General features: G+C 41.3%; 1 protein-coding gene and 1 long non-coding RNA gene across 3 annotated transcripts; one reads left to right on the forward strand and one right to left on the reverse strand.

The window, feature by feature from the left end:
- Positions 1–1,838: 1,838 nt before the first annotated feature.
- On the forward strand, positions 1,839–7,624 carry LOC117554062. The gene is made up of 3 exons (XR_004570214.1): positions 1,839–1,952; positions 7,064–7,151; positions 7,309–7,624. It is a non-coding gene; the product is annotated as an uncharacterized LOC117554062 (long non-coding RNA).
- kpna5 (karyopherin alpha 5 (importin alpha 6)) lies at positions 4,117–19,804 on the reverse strand. 2 transcript variants are annotated; one of them, XM_034228281.1, is made up of 14 exons: positions 19,695–19,804; positions 18,243–18,376; positions 17,304–17,405; positions 17,118–17,217; positions 15,184–15,278; positions 9,730–9,861; positions 9,510–9,598; positions 9,335–9,434; positions 9,040–9,203; positions 8,312–8,390; positions 8,103–8,228; positions 7,896–8,023; positions 7,612–7,790; positions 4,117–6,906 (listed from the first exon to the last, which is right to left on the reverse strand). In XM_034228281.1, exons 2-14 carry the CDS (start codon positions 18,369–18,371, stop codon positions 6,719–6,721), a joined length of 1,611 nt encoding a protein of 536 aa, XP_034084172.1. In that variant the 5' UTR covers positions 18,372–18,376; positions 19,695–19,804; the 3' UTR covers positions 4,117–6,718. The 2 variants fall into 2 exon arrangements, with proteins under 2 accessions (XP_034084172.1, XP_034084163.1); XM_034228272.1 differs by having other exon boundaries at positions 6,633–6,906; positions 19,669–19,769.
- Between the last annotated feature and the right edge of the window lie 874 nt (positions 19,805–20,678).

Here is a 20,678-nt window from a genome sequence, read left to right on the forward strand (position 1 = left end):
TGTTTAATTCATTCAACACAGAGGAAAAGGCACAGACAAATTGCATGACATGCTATTCAATGTTTATTGAATTCCATTTATTTACAATGGATGTTCCAAAAACAACACATTCAACAACTTCATCATGCTGCTGCTGCTGCTAGTCCTTTGACTCATTGTGCTGTCAGTTGACAATCATTGATAGGCACCTGTGGGTCTCCTGTCCTTTCTGAAAGCCATAAAGATGACATTAGTCATTTAGATTAGGTCCTCAATTACCATGGGATTACTGAAACCACCATGAATTAAAGAAATGGTAGAAATGTATCTAATCAGAATTTTGAAACCTTCCTTCCCCTCCCTCTAAATATATCAATAAACATTAGGATGTGATGCTCCTGACTACCATACAGGTTTAAGAAGATAATATTTGTTTTAAAGAATTCAAAGCGATAAACAACAGGCTCTTTAACCAAGGCAATGTTAGCCTAACATGTACAGTTGCAAGAAAAAGTATGTGAACCCTTTGGAATGACCTGGATTTCTGCACAAGTGGGTCATAAAATGTGTTCTGATCTTCATCTAAGTCACAACAATAGACAAACACAGTCTGCTTAAACTAATACCACACAAACAATTATATGTTTTCATGTTTTTATTGAACACACCATGTAGACATTCACAGTGCAGGGTGGGAAAAGTATGTGAACCCCTAGGTTAAAGACTTATTCAAGAGCTAATTGGAGTCAGGAGTCAGACAACCTGGAGTCCAATCAATGAGACGAGATTGGAGGTGTTGGTTAAAGCTGCCCTGCCCTATACAAAATACACACCAGTTTTGAATTAGCTATTCTTAAGAAGAATTGCCAGATGTGAACCATGCCTCGCACAAAAGAGCTCTCAGAAGACCTACCATTAAGAATTGTTGACTTGCATAAAGCTGGAAAGGGTTACAAAAGTATCTCTAAAAGCCTTGATGTTCATCAGTAAGACAAATTGTCTATAAATGGAGAAAGTTCAGCACTGTTGCTACTCTCCCTAGGAGTGGCCGTCCTGTAAAGATGACTGCAAGAGCACAGCGCAGAATGCTCAATGAGGTGAAGAAGAATCCTAGAGTGTCGGCTAGAGACGTAAAGAAATCTCTGGCACATGCTAACATCTCTGTTGACGAATCTACGATACGTAAAACACTGAACAAGAATGGAGTTCATGGGAGGACACCACGGAGGAAGCCACTGCTGTCCAGAAAAAACATTGCTGCACGTTTGAAGTTTGCAAAAGAGCACCTGGATGTTCCACAGCACTACTGGCAAAATATTCTGTGGACAGATGAAACCAAAATTGAGTTGTTTGGAAGGAACACACAACGCTATGTGTGGAGAATCCAAAGGGTTCACATACTTTTTCTTGCAACTGTATATGTTAACAGGTAAGAGAGCTGTTCACACTGTCTATTTTCTACTTTTTGTAATGCTATTTTATTTCTATTTAAGATGTTTACAATTTCGATTGTTTAATTTTAGTCTTTTAACTGTCTAATGTACAATGCCTTGTCTTTTGCTGCTGCAGTGTAAACATTTCCCCAATTGGTATCAATAAGTACTTCTTTTTTTATCTTAATCCTCAAATATTAGCACATTTTACTTTAAAAAAAACAAAACACATTGATGTAACTACACACATATCGATATGTTGTATAAATATTGCAAATCAAAACCTTTATTGACCACTAATTACCAAAACTTGCATTTCTATCCTGTTATTTAGGCATTCAAATGGCCCGCCACGAACTTCCGGGGAACTATTGAGTCTCCCTGAACCACGTGACGATCAAGCATTTTGGACTTCCGCTGTCACAACTCTTCTCTCTACATGGCGCTGAGATAAGCTAATCAAAAGCTATTCCACTACCCAGCATGCCCCTGGCTGGTGTACAGTTGCAGGGAAAGAAGAAAGATGCAGTATGATCCACTGTGAGTGTTGTGCCCACATCTTCTTTTGTTTACATCAATAACTCTTTGTGAATTGACAGACCATGTGTATAAGCAGGGCGGGAGTAGTAATGTTTGAGTTGAAAAAAAAAAAACCCACATTAAATGACAAAAATAATAAATAGCTCGTACATTGCAGGGCTCAAATGTTTGTTATGTATTGTACTAGGGGACATTTTGACTGTTCTGTGGGCATGTAATGAAACATGGTAAAACACAAAGTAGTAAATAATATCATTTCCTAGAATCAGATGTCGAATTGAGTTTGAGTTTCGGAGGAGGAGTACTCCCTCTTAATGCTCAAAGACTCTTTTTTTAGACAAAATCTAACAGAACTACCAATACCTTTAACAAAGAAAAAGAGGAATGTCTATTACATTATACACAGTCTATTATACACAGTCACTTTTAGAATTAGTCAAAAGTCAAATGTGAACAGACTTGGACAGTCACAGAAAACCTTGATCAGTGCTGCCGTGTTTCGTTGCTGCAGTTCCAGTCGCTGGTACACAGTGGAACTGACTATTTTTTTCTCAGCGAAAGCAATAAGAAATAATAATACAATCATTTTAATTTCATTAACAGAAAAAAATACCAATGACAGGGTGATCATGGTCTAGAGCTGCCCTTAAATGTCATTTTGATGGAGACAACATTTATTGAAGTGCCTCATACACTACACAACTATTTCAAACAATGGAATCGTTGATGAAGATAACTGTGGTTAGACAGGTTGAGCAGTCTCATGATAATTCACCGAGTTGCATCCACACTGGAAATCCCCAGCACTGAACTCAACACAAAATACAAACATAGGAAGGGGGGGGCGCATCATGCATTTAGATGGGCATTCCAGTTTCTAAGACTAAAGTGATGTTGTACATCCCCTTCATTAGAGGACACTGACCTAGATGCAATTCTTAAATATGTGCATGATCAGTACACTTCATCCAGCATTTCTCTCTTATTTGCAGCTACAAGTTGCCTTGTGTCATAATATTTTCATATTCTTATAAGTGGGTAGGTGGCAGCGATCGTTCCCTTTTGTGCATTAAATGAGTAAAATGACACACCAAACTTCCCCCTTGTCTCATCAGAGCCTGAGGGTGGAAGCCTGGCTGAACAGAGACACTTGAGAACCGCTGTGGTATCCGTTATCTCTGGGGAGGGTTTCAGGTTTTGTCGAGCAAGCTAAAGAAAGGAAACCCTGGCTCTGTAGATGTTTACCCATCTTATAACACCATGCTCTGTGGGTGTGAGTTTCATGCTTTAACATTAGTCATATTCAACAAAAGTGTTTAGTTGGTTGCGTTGTTTACATGGTTGTCTAATCCAGCCTCTTAGTTTTGTGGTATTTCAGAAAAACTTGAATGAGAGAGGCTTATTGGTTAAAGTCGGTAACCAAACTCAAATCATTTATATATGGTGAATCCAATAAACCCAAGCTTTATTTTGGAGGTTTTGACCAAATGTATTGGATTGAGGATACCTAATTATGTACACAACCGATTCTGTATTTTCCCCGGTCTGAAACCCAGGTGTTGTCCCCCTGACTCAGACTGCATCAATCTGGGTGTGACATTGGACGAGCAGTTGTCCGTTACTGCTAACATCGCTGCTTCAACCCGCTCCTGTAGATACACTCTAATAACATGAGGAGGAACATCCAGAACGGACCCAGAGGGCAACACTGGTCCAGGCTCTTGTCCCATCCTACAACTAAAAAACCCACCTGGTACCTTGGACATTTAATTCAACACAAAAAATAGCACTTAAAGAGATGAGCCCGTTTGAAGCTAATGCACCAGCACTTACAGTGGTTAGGCTTATTTGAAGCACATATATCTGGGGTTTTATGGATCATTGCAAAAACGTCAGCTAAATGAATTGAAATGTAAAAACAAAACGAAATTCATATGTATTCTGTATCATAGTCTTATTTATAACTGATCTATAGTGTATTCACTTTCTACTTCAGTTGTTATCTGTTATATTATGCTAGACCACCACAGATCCCTGCACTTTACTACTTGTTTTGCACTCTGGTTAGATGCTAAATGCATTTGGTTGTCTGTGCAATGACAATAAAGTTGAATCTAATCTAAAAAGGCAGTTTTAAGTTTATAATACATTTAAAAGTACAAGGTTTTTATCAATAGAATAATTTAAATCATTCTTGTTTTACAATATAAGTATGCATCCACAAGAAGAGCAAGAGATCAGACCTGTGATCAGCTGTGTTCAGGCCCCGACACAAAGTCAGTAAGCTGTCTGTCGCCATGGATGATGTGTTCAGGGGCCACTGATTGGCCGACACAGGCGTTGTGAGGCCCCACAACACTTCTCTGATGTCTGTGTGCTGTCAAGGTCTCAAACCCCAGCCTGTTCTGCAGATAGTATTTATCTCCTATACAAGGACACACACTTTCAGGAGAAAATAAAAACACTACAAAATAATTATACACAATCATACAAACCAGAATTATTAGAAAACTATACACGATTAAATGTGCTTGATGTCATTTCTGCATTACAAATATTTTCCGTTTCATTTCACAGTTAAGTCATTTAATGTTATCCACTGATGAGTGCTGCCAGTGTGCTCATATCCAACGCTCAAATCACTGAGTCTACAGATGGAAACACTGTAGTCGAAACCAACAAATCAATTACATGAAAATAAAAAAACCAAAGCCTCAGGATTAAGAGGAAACGAACCTCCTGAAATAAAAATAAACTGTAAAGGGTGAATCCTGAAAAGGGCACATAACGGAGAAGATATTCGTATGGTGGCCGACAGGTGCAAACGAGCTACAACGGCCAAAAACATTTCCATGAGGAAAACGCGCTTCAGAAACGATTCAAATATAAACACAAACACACTGCATAGACGAAAACGCTGCCAATACAAAACGCTGCAAGAAGCTCAAAACACAACGGAAACGGGGACACTAAAAAGTGACGCACACAGCTGGGACCGGAGCACTTGTTGACGTTCAGGGATTATAAAGTTGGTCAACTATCGCAGAGTTAGCCTTTCATAATAGTAAGTGTTGGTCACATACTTGCCAACCTTGTGACCTCACCACCACGGTGAGGTCACATGCTTATTGTAGTAGTAAGTGCACTGCCTTGCGGCCTGGAGCACCATCCTTGATGGAGCATGTGTGGGCTGGACCTGTATTTTACAGGAAAGGAGTGAGCAGAGGATTCTTGTTCTGTTTGCTGTGACTATCTTCCTCACCCTCTCAGACTTTCAGTTGCGCACGCTGCTAAAGAGACGCGCTACCATGGAAACCAAACAATGGTGTAGCTGTATTAAAGTCCGAGTGGAAACAGTCCTGAGTAAATCTGATTTTGTCAGAAATGCGGGAGAAATGTGACCCCGGGAGGAAACCGGGAGAGGGCTATGAAATCGGGAGTCTCCCGCGAAAATCGGGAGGGTTGGCAAGTATGGTTGGTCAGTATATTTGAAAGGAATAGGCTAATATCTGAAGGAATTATGTGATCATAATGTTAAAATAAGCCAATAAAACGTACATTTGATGTACGTTTTCAGAGACAGTGACAGTTATGTGAGACAATTATTGATGCAGCGCTTGTGTCATCAAATTGGTGAATGTTTTCTAAATGTTGGTGAAGCTGTTTTTAGTCGCTTGCAGCACTTTTAGTGAACGCTGCGCAAGTTTTGTCTAGTTTGTGATTGATTTCTTAATGCTGTGCATGTGTTGTCAAACGTTTCTCCATTTGCATCGTTTTGAAACTGCAGCGCGTGTTTCGGTCCGTTGTAACGTGTCGGCCACCGTAAAGTTGGACTGAAAATATCACAAATACATTTTCAGGCAGAAAACTTAAATGCATATCCCACCCTCTTATAGCCACCTAAATACTTATTTTCTCACAGTATATATAATATACAAACCCTCCAACTCAGTCCACTATCACCATCAAGTCAAGAATCTGATTGATGGCAGAACAATATTTTAAGTTATATTTAGTTGCTAGTTCAGAGTAACTAGAAAATGGAACAGATGTGTGGAGTCTTTAACTATCACACACTGCATCACGTAACAGACAGCCCCTGCGTGGTCAGGACACTGCTTTCTGCACTAAGGAACATTTCAAATAGACGAAGAAAACAGGAGTGAAGACTACACACTGTACTAATTTCACTTGGTCCACTTGGCTACATGACCCAGGAAGCTGTAGCCTTCAGAGCTGAGCTGACGGGAAGGAGGACCTCCACTGCTATCACGAGACACATAAATACAAGTCTCTCTGCGCTCTTGAAGTGCTTTTTAAGTGGGAAGGAGAGGAGAAAATGTATCGAGGACGTTCAGCAGACGTACATCTACTAGTCTTCAGCCCTGCCTGTCATTTCCTTTCATTTAAGTTCATTGAGTAAGACTTGCTTTCTTGCTTTATTTCTGAAGAGGTAGTTTGTCATTTAAAATGACATATGGATGCTGAACATCATTGAGGATGATGTGAAATAATATCCCAGGAAGTCAAAGGAAAGTCTGTAGCCTTAAGGAAAAAAAAAAAAGTTGTTTTTCACACACGCTGTGGTTTTTGATCTCCATATTCACAGATCCCCCTCCATAGTCGTTGTACTCATAGCCAGAGTGAAGGTCTGGGGCAGCTAGTCAACCTGGGTTAGGTCTGTTTGAGAGTCTGGAGGCCATCAGGCTGCTGTCTCCGAGGTATAGAGCCCAGGATGAGAGGGGGGGTGTAGAGTGGAGGAGAGGTTAGAGCTGGAACCCCTCCATGGGTCCCTCCTGCTGCTGGAACAGGAACTGGCCCTGGGTGTGGTCCACCTGGGGGGCCAGGCTGGCGTCCTCCTCCTCCACTCCAAAGTAGTGTTCGATTAGGTCGAAGGCCTTCTGGTAGATCTCCTGGTTCTCGTGGCTCTGCAGGAACTCGATTTTGTCCAGGCCTGCAGGGGTACGCATACATTATGTTACACACATGTATGTGGCATAAAAACAAGGATTGACTGAACTGCAGATTAGGATATGCCACAACTTTGTCGTTAACAAAGTTTCAAAAGCTAAAACGTTAAAATATTTGTTAACATTTTTGTGTTTCTACAGTTGAGGTCGGCTTTAAGGGCTAGCGGTGTTCCATTGCAAAGTCCTCTATCACCACACCCGCTGCATACAATTCTACACTCCACTTGAGGTACAAGTGGCCTTGTTTCCAAACAAGTGTGTTTTGTTTCTTTCTTTAGTTTTTTTGTGCTGTTTTGTACTGTATTGCATTTGATGTTATTGATTGTACCATTTGTTTAATACATTTAAAAAATGTGATCACAAAAGAAAACATTTTTGTGTTTCAGGAAAGTTCGCCCATGGAGAAAACCACTCCATAAAAGCAGTATCAGAAGGCTGCTGTAGCGAAGCATGCAACATAGAGACCCGACCAGCTGTCTGTTAATCTGTCAGTTGTGTGTGTAAAACACATTAAGGATATTCAGATAATAAACCTAAATATAGCAGTGCATGTAACAGTGGAGAATAGCTGGCTCAATAATGTATTTGTGGTTACGGAACCAGTGACAAACTAACTAACTTCCTGTCACATCAGAGAAGTGAATGGAGGTGTGGGTGAGAGATGTATTGTGTGTGTTGCAGCGCTGTACCGTAAGCCTCCTCGATGAGAGCGCAGTACGGGTTGATGCCGCTGCCGCTCTGCTTGGCCTCCTGCTCCCCCAGCCGCAGGATGTTCTCCAGACCGTTCAGAGACACCTGCACGATCTTCGAGTCCATCACGGTGAGCAGATCACACATGGGTTTGATGGTGTTCAAGGACACCAGGTACCTATTCACACAATGAGACATTTTCATTAAAGTAAGTATTTAAATGATCGGAATTCAACTGGCAGGGTTTGCTTTTGGTAGAGAAGAGAAATGGTGCTACACGGACGTTATCTGTGCCGGCGTGCCCCCGGAGGTGGCGTTAGTGACGGCCCACGCCGCCTCCTTCCTCGTGCGGAACTCGGCCTTCTGGAGGATCTCGATCAGCACTGGGAAGATGTTGGCATCAATCACATTCTGACAGAGAGAAGGAAAGTTGTCAGCGACACAGAACAACAGCCCTGCTTCAGAGGACAGGCAGGTGGAGCAGCTCTACCTGGATCTGAGCCCGGTTCCCTGCAGTGATGTTGGACACGGTCCAGCACGCCTCCTTCTTGATGGACTCCTTGGGACTGCTGAGCAGGTGGAGGAGACACGGCAGAGCTGAGCAGTTCAAGATAACCTGGGGTTCCAAACAGAGATACAGAACTGTGAGGGCTACATTTATCACTTGCATATAAATGACTGTAGTAATTGAGCCTCTACCTGAGTCTGGATGTCATCTCCTGTTACAATGTTGCCGACTGCACGCAGAGCAGGAGAAACCACCTTATAGTCACTGTGCCTGTACAAAGAACATTTAAGCACTTTAATGTTGTTATAGCAAGCCCTCTTGTATATCATACTATAATATGTTGTGACATAAGGGTCCATGCAGTGATGCAAGGTACACCAACATATATTTTATATATAAAAGTATATTCAGTACATATATAAATAAATATATTTGGCATGTTTTAATACAGGTATATCATTTTGACCTGGTCCTTTTAAGAGTAGCTCACAAGCCGAAATAGTGTGGGCACCCCTGTCCTACAGCCACATGCACATTGGCATAACTACTAATTTTGGCCACTAGGTGGAGCTCTATGTACTTTATTACATCCATATGTATATTTCATGAAGGCTTCAGGAGTGATGGATTACATGTAACAGGAATACGTTATCAGAATTTTAAAAACTGGAAACTGTATTACCTTACAGTTACATACAAAAAGCAGATTACTTTTAAATGACTTGCAATAGGGATTCTCCTCTCAAAGAAATCTCTGAGCAGAGGAAACATTTTTAACTAAATATCTTGGTTTCTCATTTTCTAAGATCACATTGTTCTGCTGTCTTACATATGCAGATTAGGTTACTGGTTACATTTACTGGTAACTAGTCATTTTAACAGAATACATTTCTAAAGCAACCCTCCCAACCCTGCTTACATGAGCAGCTCCACCAATCTGCGGCACACCCCTGAGTCGATGACCGTCTGGATCTTTTCATTGGGTCCGTCAGACAGGTAGGACAGAGCCCAGCAGGCATCAGCCAGAACATCTGGATCACTGCTGAACAGCAGCCGGGACAGCACCTTGAGACAGGGAGACACCTCCACACGGAGAGACACCACAGCAGAGTCAGGACAGATAATACCAGTGGATGTATTACTCAATGATTAATGCTGCAAGCAGAAATTAGGAATGTCGGTTGCAAGTTCCAGATAAGTTATAACAGACTCACTTTGGCAAAATCAGGTGGTGGGTTCTTCCCCCGGCAGAGGTTGGACAGAGCCCACACTGCGTTGCGAGTCGTTGTAAGACGGTTGGACTTTGCGAGTAACCTGAAGGCAACAACACAGTTTTCAGTTGCGATGAAGTGATGTTTCAACACATCCAGACAGAGGAGGAACACTTACTGTTGTAGAAATGGCAGGATGCCACAGTCCAGCACGTAGTCTCTGCACTCAGCGTTATCTCCAGCTATGTTCCCCAAGGCCCACACCGCCTGAAACACAAACCATGCTTCAGTTATCCAGGTGGGATGTGCTGGATCAATCAGGGAACAAGTTCAGAACTCCTAACAGGAATACGGTTTGGGGCTCTGGCAGGGTTTGTTGCTGCCTTGGGGGCTCTCACCTGTTCCTGGACATCCTCGTACTCAGAGTTGAGCAGCTCGATGAAGATGGGGACCGCTCCTGTTTCAATCACCACCTTAGTGTGCAGGAAGGTCCCAGAGGCGATGTTGGTGAGTGCCCAGGCCGCCTCAAACTGTGAAACACACACACAATAGAGGAGAAAATAGTATGTCAGTCAATCCACAATCTGAATTCACTTCTTGAGTCAAGCAATAAGGAACATATGATTAGGGTTGGGAACCGAAACTCGGTTCCAGATGAGAACCGATAAGAAAATGCCGGGTACCGGGTACCCATACAAAATACACAATTTCGGTTCTGCTTAACGGTTCTGCTTAACGGTTCCTAAACGCGGTAGACCCTGTATTCCACCGGGTCCGTCTGCGCCGCGGTGACCCGGTGGAATACAGACAGGATAAGGGCGGACAGGCCATCTGTGTGTTCTGGAGAATCACAGAACGGCCAGTCGTCAGCGGGCCGTTGACGGCCGGCTCGGTTCGCTGAAACGGCATCATGTAAGTTGCGCTGACAGGCGACAGAGGTCCACAGTTGCCCCACAGCGACGCTCCCCCCGCCCTCCCGTAGACAGTTCACGAGCTCAGTCACTTCATAACACCAAAGATAGATCGCGGTAAATGCTCTAACGCGAGGCTCCACTACACTAAAAAAGAAAAAGACAAGGCAGAGTGTAATGCCTGTTAATAGCTGGCCACAGGCATAGCTCAGTTAAAATAAAGCCCATCTATTGTGCAATACATTTGTATTGCATGTATATTTTTTATTTGTAAAAATGTCAGTTAAAGCTTAAAAGAATAAAGATATTTTTGTTATCTAAACGTTTGACCTCTTTCTTTTACAATTTTGGAATCGAAACAGGGAATCGATAAGAACCGGAATCGATACATTTCAAACTATACCCATCCCTACATGTGATATTCTATACCACTGAAGTGGCACTGAGACGTTACAAAGAATGACTTTAACTGGTGTAAGTTATTTTTGGTAGGGATACCATTTGCTTTTTATTTCTTAAATTGTTACTTTTTCGTGCCAAGGAAACAAATGTATCATTTTAATAAAAAAATATGCTGTCATTCAGCCCTTCTTCACACTAACTCTGAATGAGCCCAAATTCCCCAAACACCTTTAAAAAGCTTCTTGAGCCTGCTATAAGCCCAGTGTTTCCGCGCCGCTGCTACGGGGCACCAGTAATATAATAATCCGTGGCCACACAGCCTCTGTGAGCGAGCGAGACAGAGAGAGAGCGAGAGAGCACACCTTTAACTATTTAATATAGTTGTAAAAAATAAAGTAAGAAATCATTCCAATGCGTACTATGGACAGTAAAAAAAAAAACAGTTTAAAAGGGGAGTGATTAGTAATATGCATAAAGAAAAATAAAGAATGCTATAGGTAACATAAGATAAGAATAAACAAGTTTAAATGATTTGTTATTGGTTGTGATTATATTCTAAAGATTTTTGGATTATTGAAAAGTATACAGCTCCCTTTCATACGAGTGTTGAGCCTTTCTTGTGCTGGCAGACCCATAGAAACATATTGGCGCACTTCGCCAAAAAAGTTCCACGCGCTCCACGCTCACATTTAGCTGGGCCCGCGTGCCTTAGCACCGCTGCTATGACTCCATCCTAGGGGAAACACTGAAGCCTGCTATACACGACTTGTTGTGTGCTTGCCACAGACACACGACTTCTTGTTGCCATGGTAATTTTGCTCTGACGGCTGAACCTGCTTGCACTCTGCTTCTAGACCCTGAACGAGCAGCGCTACATCAGAGAACTTTAGAAGTTAGGGACGTTTTCTTCCAGTAGAGTGATCAGATGTTAAAAGATGCAAGATTACATTTACTGATCCTTAATAATATTATTCAACGGGCTGAAATCCCACATCAAGCTCTGCTCCTGCAGCACAGCTGATCCACTGATGGGCAAAGGGAGGAGGGAGGAAGAGAGAACTACTTCAAAGTTACAGCAAGGTGTTTCAGTCAGTGATCTTATCCTTCAAAATGATGAATGAATTCAGATGTTATCCTTCGTAACTGAAACCTCTTCCACAGTGCCTAGTCACTAGGGTTGCCAGAAACTGACCATGATCAAAATCGATTATTCGGCAGCCCTGGCGAATAATAATCGATTAATCGACTATCGGACATTCAAAATGCAGGGTATTTCCCCCCAATTGTCCGTCTTGTCTGTCAAAATGCATCTTACGTTTCTAACTTGCAATATCATTATTTCCGCTCTCTTCACTCCAGAAGAACGATCTCCCTGTGTCTCTCTAGAGGCTTCTCAATACTCAAATTTCCCCTCCTCGACTCCCCTCCTCGGTTCCCCTCCTCGAGACTTAGACCCGCCCACAGGAGATGCGAGCGGAGGACCGAGGAGGGGAACCGAGGAGAGAGGAGGGGAAGCAGCAGACGTTTAAAGAAATGAGAACTCCTCTCCTGACGTCCGTTCATTATTACGTGGCAACAGCTGCAACAGCTGTCGAGTGTTTTGTCATAGCGCTGTATTTTATAATCTCTGTTAGATCAGCTGAACATTGTTCCCCCACATATTTACTTTGAATTCATTGAGAGTGCGGTATAATGAGACAATAACAGGCACAGATGCGGACACACACACACAAATATATTTATATAAATATATACAATTTAAAGTATGAGAGCACTCTCATAATAACGTAACACAATCAGAGACTGGATATATCCCCCCCTCTCTCTGGTCGCTGAAATGGGGAATTGAAATTACGGGCCAAAAGTTGTATTTACAAGTATTAACTTGTAATAATAATAAGCCACTTACAATTCTCCGTGAGATCAGGGAGCAGATATAAGATGGAAGTTTCCCTTACATACAAAGCCATGTTAGGGAAACTTCCATCTTATATCTGCTCCCTGATCTCACGGAGAATTGTAAGTGGCTACTGCCTGAAATCGCATGCTGTGGTTTTATTAAATGTGCCAACTGCTAGGACTGTCTTAGGGAAGACAGCTTTTAGATGCGCAGCTCCTCTGTCTTGGAATAGTCTGCAAATTAAATGGAAACTGAACAATCTGGTGCCACTAAATGTTTTTAAAGCTCGGTTGGATGCTAGTCAATCGGAAGCTATTGGTACCTGTTTATGTGGATAATTATGTAAATGATGCTGTTTGATGTCCTTTTGTTGTTCTATTTATGTTTTTATGTTTCATGTGGAACTACTTGAGCAGGTCTCCCTTGAAAAAGAGATCAATGATCTCAATGGGATTTATCTGTATAAATAAAGATTTGAAATTAAATTAAATTAAAAGTAAGCAGAGGACACCAAACCAACTGAGACCCGTCTGTCCGCCGCATCTACGCACTGTACAACACACACCTACATACTGTACCACACACACACACATACACACTGCCTACAACACACACTTACAGCTCCTAAAGCATAATCAGGCTCCAGCCGTTGTGTATTTTATTATGTGACGCACTAAATGGTCTTAGAAAAATATCGACTCTTTGTACTACAGCAAATAAAGAGAGTAATGTAGGCCTGTTATACTGAGTGATATTGTACACTGCTCTGCTTTCTGCATGGACCCCACAGCTGTTCTCTCTGTAAACATCGCAACGCGATGAAAGCAGTTTCTAAAATAATATCCAGAGGATGCATGCAGAGCTGTCATTGGCTGAGATAAGTCGGGCCGTGCGTCACGCCTCCACCGTTCCCGGAAATGCATCCGCGGAGGAGCCGTGGAGGAACCATCAGTGTATCCTCGGTTATAGCTCCTCCAGAGAGCCTCCTCGACGCTCGATCCTCGGTGTGCATTTAGAGAAATGAGACGTCCTTCAAAACGGCGCGCTGAAATTCATTTCCGGGTCACTACCGGAGGACCGAGGACCGAGGACCCGAGGAGGGGAAATTTGAGTATTGAGAAGCCTCTTCTGTGTGCGGGGGGGCGGGGCCTAACAGACACGCTGCAGCGGCACACAGAGATCTGCCGGGGACGGAGCGTTCAAAAGTATACAGACACTCTACAAGGCTCGATGTGGACAAAGCTCGTTTGCCATTAGTGTTTTCGCGTTAGCGCGTTGACACGAGTCGAGTAGTCTGTCTAAACAGCCGGCCAAAAGGCGTCATATTCAGTCAGAGAAATTAACAATTTTCGACTTCCTTAACTCGTAGCTCTGTTGCCCCAATTACGAGTAACGTTATCACATCAGGTGTGCTGAGGTGCGAGAAGTATTCAGATCTTGTAGTTAAGTAAAAAAATTCCCATAGTGTAGGAAGAGTTCCTCAAGTAAAAGTATGATCATCAAAATATAGTGAAAGTAGCGACAGTAAAAGTAGTCATCGTGCAGATTGGTCCATTTCTGAATAATATATATGATATGTTTTATAATGATTGATCATGAAAGTGTTCTCAAAGCTGGTAAAGGTGCAGCTAGTTGTAATGACTTTGTATACTGCAGGGTAGCTTGTGGATTTACTCCAGGTGGAACTAAAGTCTGATTCAACACTTGATTATATTTCACATCATTCATCCACATCTGTAAAGTAACTCAAGGTATTAAATACATGTAGTGGAGTCAAAGTACACCAGTTACCTCTGAACTGTAGTGGAATAGAAGTACACAGTGGCAAAACATTTAAATACTCCAGTAAAGTACAAGTACCTCAACATTTTACTCAAGTACAGTACAATATTTTAACATAATTATATATATTACATTTATTTCACATTTAAATAAAGCAATTAATTTGGTTAACAATTTGTTAGTTTTTCCCTTTAAAAGATAACAAAAAGTAAATACAAGAATACCGTTAAAGTACCGGATCGATAAGCAGTATCGATAAGATAGTAGTACCGTAGAAAACCTTAACGATATCCATCCCTAGATATTACACAATTAAAGTGTTAAGAGAGTGAAATGTTGCTTTACAAATTTCAACACTTGATGCTGTCACATTGATTCCAATGTCAGAAACCTGTATTTGCTAGATAACTGAATTAGTTTAAAGAGAGAAAACATTTTGACTAAAAGTTGACTAAAATGTAATTTTTCATCGACTAAAAGTAGGCTAAAACGTTTTGAGTTTTCGTCGACTAAAACTAGACTAAAACGTTTTGAGTTTTCGTCGACTAAAACTAGACTAAAACATTTTGAGTTTTCGTCGACTAAATCTAGACTAAAACATTTTGAGTTTTCGTCGACTAAAACTAGACTAAAACTATGAAGGATAGAAATGACTAAAATGTGACTAAAACTAATAACCATGTTCGTCTAAAGACTAAGACTAAATCAAAAACAGCTGCCAAAATTAACACTGGTCACATGGCCAAGCTAAATATATAGACACAGATGGTGCCCCCATAAACACCAGGCTGGACACATTTAGAGAGGAATAGGAAGAATCATGACATTCATTTACAGGTGTGTTGTGTGGCTCTCACCTGTAGAGTGCAGTTCTCACTCCTCTTCAGGAACTGCACAAAAAGATTGACAACACCAGCAGTGGAAATGACCTCATCTATGGGGGGGTTGGGCTCTGCACAGAAGAATACACACAGTCTCTTATAGTATACGTGTTTATGGGGGTGGATATTAAGGTTAGATTAGCACAAACGATTATGTATAACAGCAAAGTGATTGAACCCTATGCAGGGAAAACGGTGTCCAGTCATCATTCTTTTATTATAGGACAGTGACAAAATTGGCCTTATGGGTTTTGGTAAATCTTCCATTTTATGTTGATCCTCCAAAATATCAAGGGTGCTTGCCTTACATCCGTTTTTCATTACTAACTACAGTTTGAAATGTAGTGGTCATTGTGGTGGTATTTTGGAGAGACCCTTAATGTATTATATGAATGATTTACAGTGTGCTACAACAGATACTATATGAAGCGGTGGCAGATGAAATCCATGAATGATAGGAATATAGTAGAGATGTTAAGATTCACCGATTCGCATCGGTGCACCGGCATAAACGTTCAAGATGCGAGTGCACCGGTTGAAAGAGTGCACATCGGCTACAGTTTGGGTTGAACCGGGTTGAACTCGCGATGCATCGATTGCGTAGCGTCTTTGCATCGGTAAAAAACCGATTCATTCATATAAAATCCCCTCATCTTGTCAACGCTAAGCAGAGACTATCTTTGATATTTGCTTCGCCACTACGGAGGCCGAGAGTCTCAGTTATCAACACACACAGAAGTTGAGGAGAAAGAGAAACACAGCGCACCGAAAAATACCTACAAATCAAACGTTTGCCAAGACTTCGGATTGTTCAAGAAAGACGGTGTAATAGTCCTTTATGCTAGGCTATATAGTTGACCGCAGGTCATGGAGAGTAATAAGGTATCCGTAGACCTTTGTATGAGGTATCTTTATTACTTAACAGGTCTACAGCCATGATACATAGATCCGTCCTAGATGCGGGCTTGCATACACACAGTATCACTCCGCAGCCGCACCCCATCAGTAACGTCCTGATGGTATATGTGCGCGGCACTATATACTACAGACGGTCAACTTGAAAAATCGCTCGCAAATTGTTCACGATGCCGAGCCGCTTTAAAGTACACAAGTAGTACGAGGAACTTAGCGACGCACATAAAGAGTCGACATGGGGTCTGCGGCTGAAAAGAGAAACCTGAAAGTTAGACATGCGAGTTAAATCACTCAGTGAGGTGTTCTGTCAGAGAGAGTGGTGTTTAGTTTACAGCAGCCTGTGACGGCCAATAATAATTTAAATGTATTCCTCACTGTAAGCAGTTATGAAATACCTGTTTGTGAAAGGTTATTTGTATTCTTTATTGTTCATATAGAACCCACCGCTTTCTGCTCACTGGTGAGTTAGCCTATGGATGAGTGTTAAGCACATCAGGCTGGCAGCTGTATGGGCATTGCTCTATGGTAGCTGTTATTTGCACATTGTTAATCATGAGCAATGCCTCCTTACATTGTTTAACTGTGAGGTGTTATACAATTGTACTGTAGCCTACTCTGGAGAGCTTTTAAAGGTAAAAAAATAAACGGCATGATGGGATGTGCAGTACCAAATATGTAAATCACTTTTTTGTTAATGTATGATTTGCTGTATATAAGGAATAAAACAAAAATCCTCTGTCGTACCAAATTGAAGTATCATTATTTTTGTATCGTGTTGAATCGTATCGTATCGCACCGAATCGCACAATGTTGAATCAAATCGTATCGAACTGTATCGCAACAGGGGTGAATCGTATCGTATCGCATCGCCTGGTCTTTCAAATGTATCGTTAATGTATCGTATCGTGGCAACGTATCGAGATGCGCATCGCATCGGCCTCAGTGATGGAGATGCACATCCCTAGAATATAGACATTCTGAGATGCAACACCAACCTTTGGAGAGTAATTTCCTAAATTTCTGTGTAGCAATGAGCTGCTGGTCTGGGTCCTCAGAGAAGATCATTTGAATCATATCTGGAGTGATGACCCCCTCCTGTTCACATTAGAGGGATAAAATGATGGTCATGCTCAGATAGCTTTTAATAGAAGGCGGAAACAGAAGAGAGAAGCAGCACTTGCCCCGGCAGCAGGCACTGTGGAGCTGACGTCTGGATCCTGGATCGGACACTCCAGCATGGATTCATCACTTGAAGGAACACACACATTCCTCCTCTTGTACAGCTGTGGGCACACAGTCACCGTCACATGGTTAACCAGCTCCTCATATGTATAGCATTTTGGCTTGATGAATGATCCAACACCCACGCACAAAAGAAAAGTGCACAGGAGATTTATCACAGTAGACCCTTTTGTTTCTGCTGTTATCTCCTCTTTAAGACACATTTGAAAATACTTTTCACCACAACACATTGGCCTTTTTAATAGTTTCACTTGTTTATCTTATTGCTCTTTTTTGTATTATTATCATTCATTATTTGAAGTCACAAAGTATTGATAGTACAGTTTGGTTGAAAGATAATCTATTGAAATGACGCTAAAATAGCGTAAATACATAAATAATAATAATCAGAAAAGAGAAAATAGAGAGTGAGAAGAAAACGGAATAGACCACAGGGGTTGTTGTTCTGGTAGTGTAAAGAAGCACAAACAAACAAAGGATGGTCGTCTCTGTAATACCGTATGTATATAGTTTTGTATTTTATGATTGTTTTGTTATTGTGCCGTTTTGTAATGCTTTCTATTGACTATTGTATTGTATTTTAAACTTTTGGCAGAAGACTTAAATCAAAGAGGTTTACTATAAATAACAACAAGAAGCATTTGAATCTGTTAAACTGCTGTCCAACGTGTTTCAAACACCATAAAGGAACAGCTGAGAGGAACCTGAGGGTGTTACTTAGGTCACTTAGAAACCCCCACAATACCATCATACATACAGACCCTCGACCTTGATGCTGATTTGATGTGAAGTGTTGTTGTTGTTGTTGCGACGACTGTGCTGGGGATAATGTGCCAGGAACAGGTTTAGTGGTCAGGAGGTTTAAGAAGTGTGTTTACCTGCTCCTCTCTTTTCTGTTTGCGTAGCTGTATTCCTTCCTCCTCTCTCCTTCGACGCATCTCCTGAGGAATCAGGGCCTTGTTCTTATAGCTCTTCATCCTGAACGTGTCTTTCCCCGGACTCGCCATCTTGTCTGAAGAGAAACAAAGACAGGCAGTAAATATCAAGCTGCATTTCCTACCAACTGCAAACAGAGCACAAGCATCCATGCCTATGCGATAACATTGTTACTTCTTGTTAGGGAGACAGCAAATGATGTTAAGAACCACAAACAACGCTCCTGTACAGCTGAGGCTATCATAGAAATGGTCTTAACAGAGAAACAGTGTAGGGGCCATGCAGATACTTAGTTTGTTGTTATTCAATTATAACATTTATTTAAACATTCCTCTTAAAAAAAGAATAGGCACTTTATAATCAACCAGGTAGGATACATCTGCAGGTGGATAAGCATACACACTATTAAAATACAAACTAAATGAGATGAATATAGGTTGTCCTTCCTCATTAGGTCTGACATAGTCCAGAAGAAAACCACCATTCAGTAGCAAATATGTCACTTTGCTAAACACAGCCTACAGATAAACATGTTTGTATGACAGGGAAGATAAATACATCTCCTGACAGTGTGATATTGTCAATGTTTTTCATTTACAAGGCATGTTGTGCAAATTAACCACAGCAACCTAATGTTAATGTAATACTAACTGAATGACAAGACAAAGATAATACTTGACAGGACCCTGACACACTCGGTCAGTCACAGGCAGGTGTCACACCCAGAGTCACAGCTTATAGAGAGAAACAACAAAAAGATGAACTGGCATTTAAGAAATCTCGAAATGTGGATAAGCAATATCTTATAAAGAAGCAGCTATTCCATTTGAAGCAACGTTTGGAGCTGAAATGGTAGCATTTTTGGTTCAACAACCAGAAAATGTGCACTTCACTTCCTCGTTATTAAATTAAACGAGCAACTACATTTCACCAGCAGCACAACTCGGAAAATATGTATGTTAAAGTCGCTGTTATCGCCTCTCTTATGACTTGACGATATATTGTGCATATTGACAGACAGTGACATATCTGGTCTTAACGCTAACATATTTGACAGCTGTCTTAGCAGCTGGATGCCAAAAACGCACAGTGCAGAAACTAGCTAATGTTAGCTGTCCGAGCTAATGCTACACGGCTGACATTAAAGGCTCACTATCACTATGAAGGGTAACTAAATACCCGGATGAAGCTGTGGATGAACCAGGTGCAGAGCATCCATCCCGTAGCACTTTGCTTCACTGAGTTATAGAACCATCTCTCCGTGCAACAGAACAGTATTTAGGCCATTTGGTTCAGTAAACGCAACTGAGGGTTGGGGCGCCAAAAACATCAGTTTCTAAAAGAGAATCCCATAATACTGTTTCTTACCCAGTGAAGAGCTAACGTTAATGTACCTGGTAATGTTGGTAGCTACGAGGCTACAACCTTTCAGGCTCTCCCTCTCTCTTTCTAACAGGAAAATGGCGAACGATCAAAACTTTCCCAGCATACACCTCGCGTCAACAACATTACGCCACTTCCGTCAGCTTCTTCTTCGATTTGTTTTAATAACATTTTTTTATTTGAAGGATTTGACAAAACAACAAGGCTTGGATATTTAAATCATCAATCATATCATAAATACAACATATAACAAATATATTAAAATATAATTAAAGTAATTACAACAAAGGGCTTTGGCCTAAAATGAGAGTAACAAATGCGTCACTTCCGGGCAAAAATAACGTCTCCGCCCACTTTTGGGGGAAAACAACGCTGTCAGTTGAACGGCGGTCAATACAAATTCTGAAGTTTTTGCCAATCCGATCAGAAATTTAAGAAAACCGGAGATTTTTGGATCATCAAAGAGCCCGATTCCAATGACCAGACAGGCAAACAATTGCATTAAGCCATTAGAAATCGACGATCGGGCTCGATATATGGTTAAATATAGCAGTAGGCTATCGATTTTTATAGATGAGAGTAACATCGACGTCACTTTACGGCCCCACCCACTTTTGGGGGAAACAACGCTGTCATTTGAATGGCGATCGAGCCTGAAGCATGGATGTATAATAAGAACGGCCTGAAGCCACAGAGCTCTTCTTTTACTGTCCTTTCTTCTTAGAGGAAGTACAGAAACACTGAACTCTGGATTATTTGTAATGTTTGATGTGCAATAAACGACACGGCAGCTTGTTGGCATGATACAACTATTATGTTCCGCCTCGCTCATGAGAGTAACAGCTGGAGAAATTACAGCCTCGCCTACTGATTTTAATGTAACCATATATCAAGACTGATTGTCGATTACCAATGATCAAATGTAATTGTTTGCCTGTCTGGCCATCGTAATCGAGCTCTTTGAAGATCCAAAAATCGACGGTTTTCAAAAAAAT

This window comes from Gymnodraco acuticeps, unplaced genomic scaffold, assembly GCF_902827175.1.
Source record: "Gymnodraco acuticeps unplaced genomic scaffold, fGymAcu1.1, whole genome shotgun sequence".
Classification (NCBI taxonomy): Eukaryota; Metazoa; Chordata; class Actinopteri; order Perciformes; family Bathydraconidae; genus Gymnodraco; species Gymnodraco acuticeps.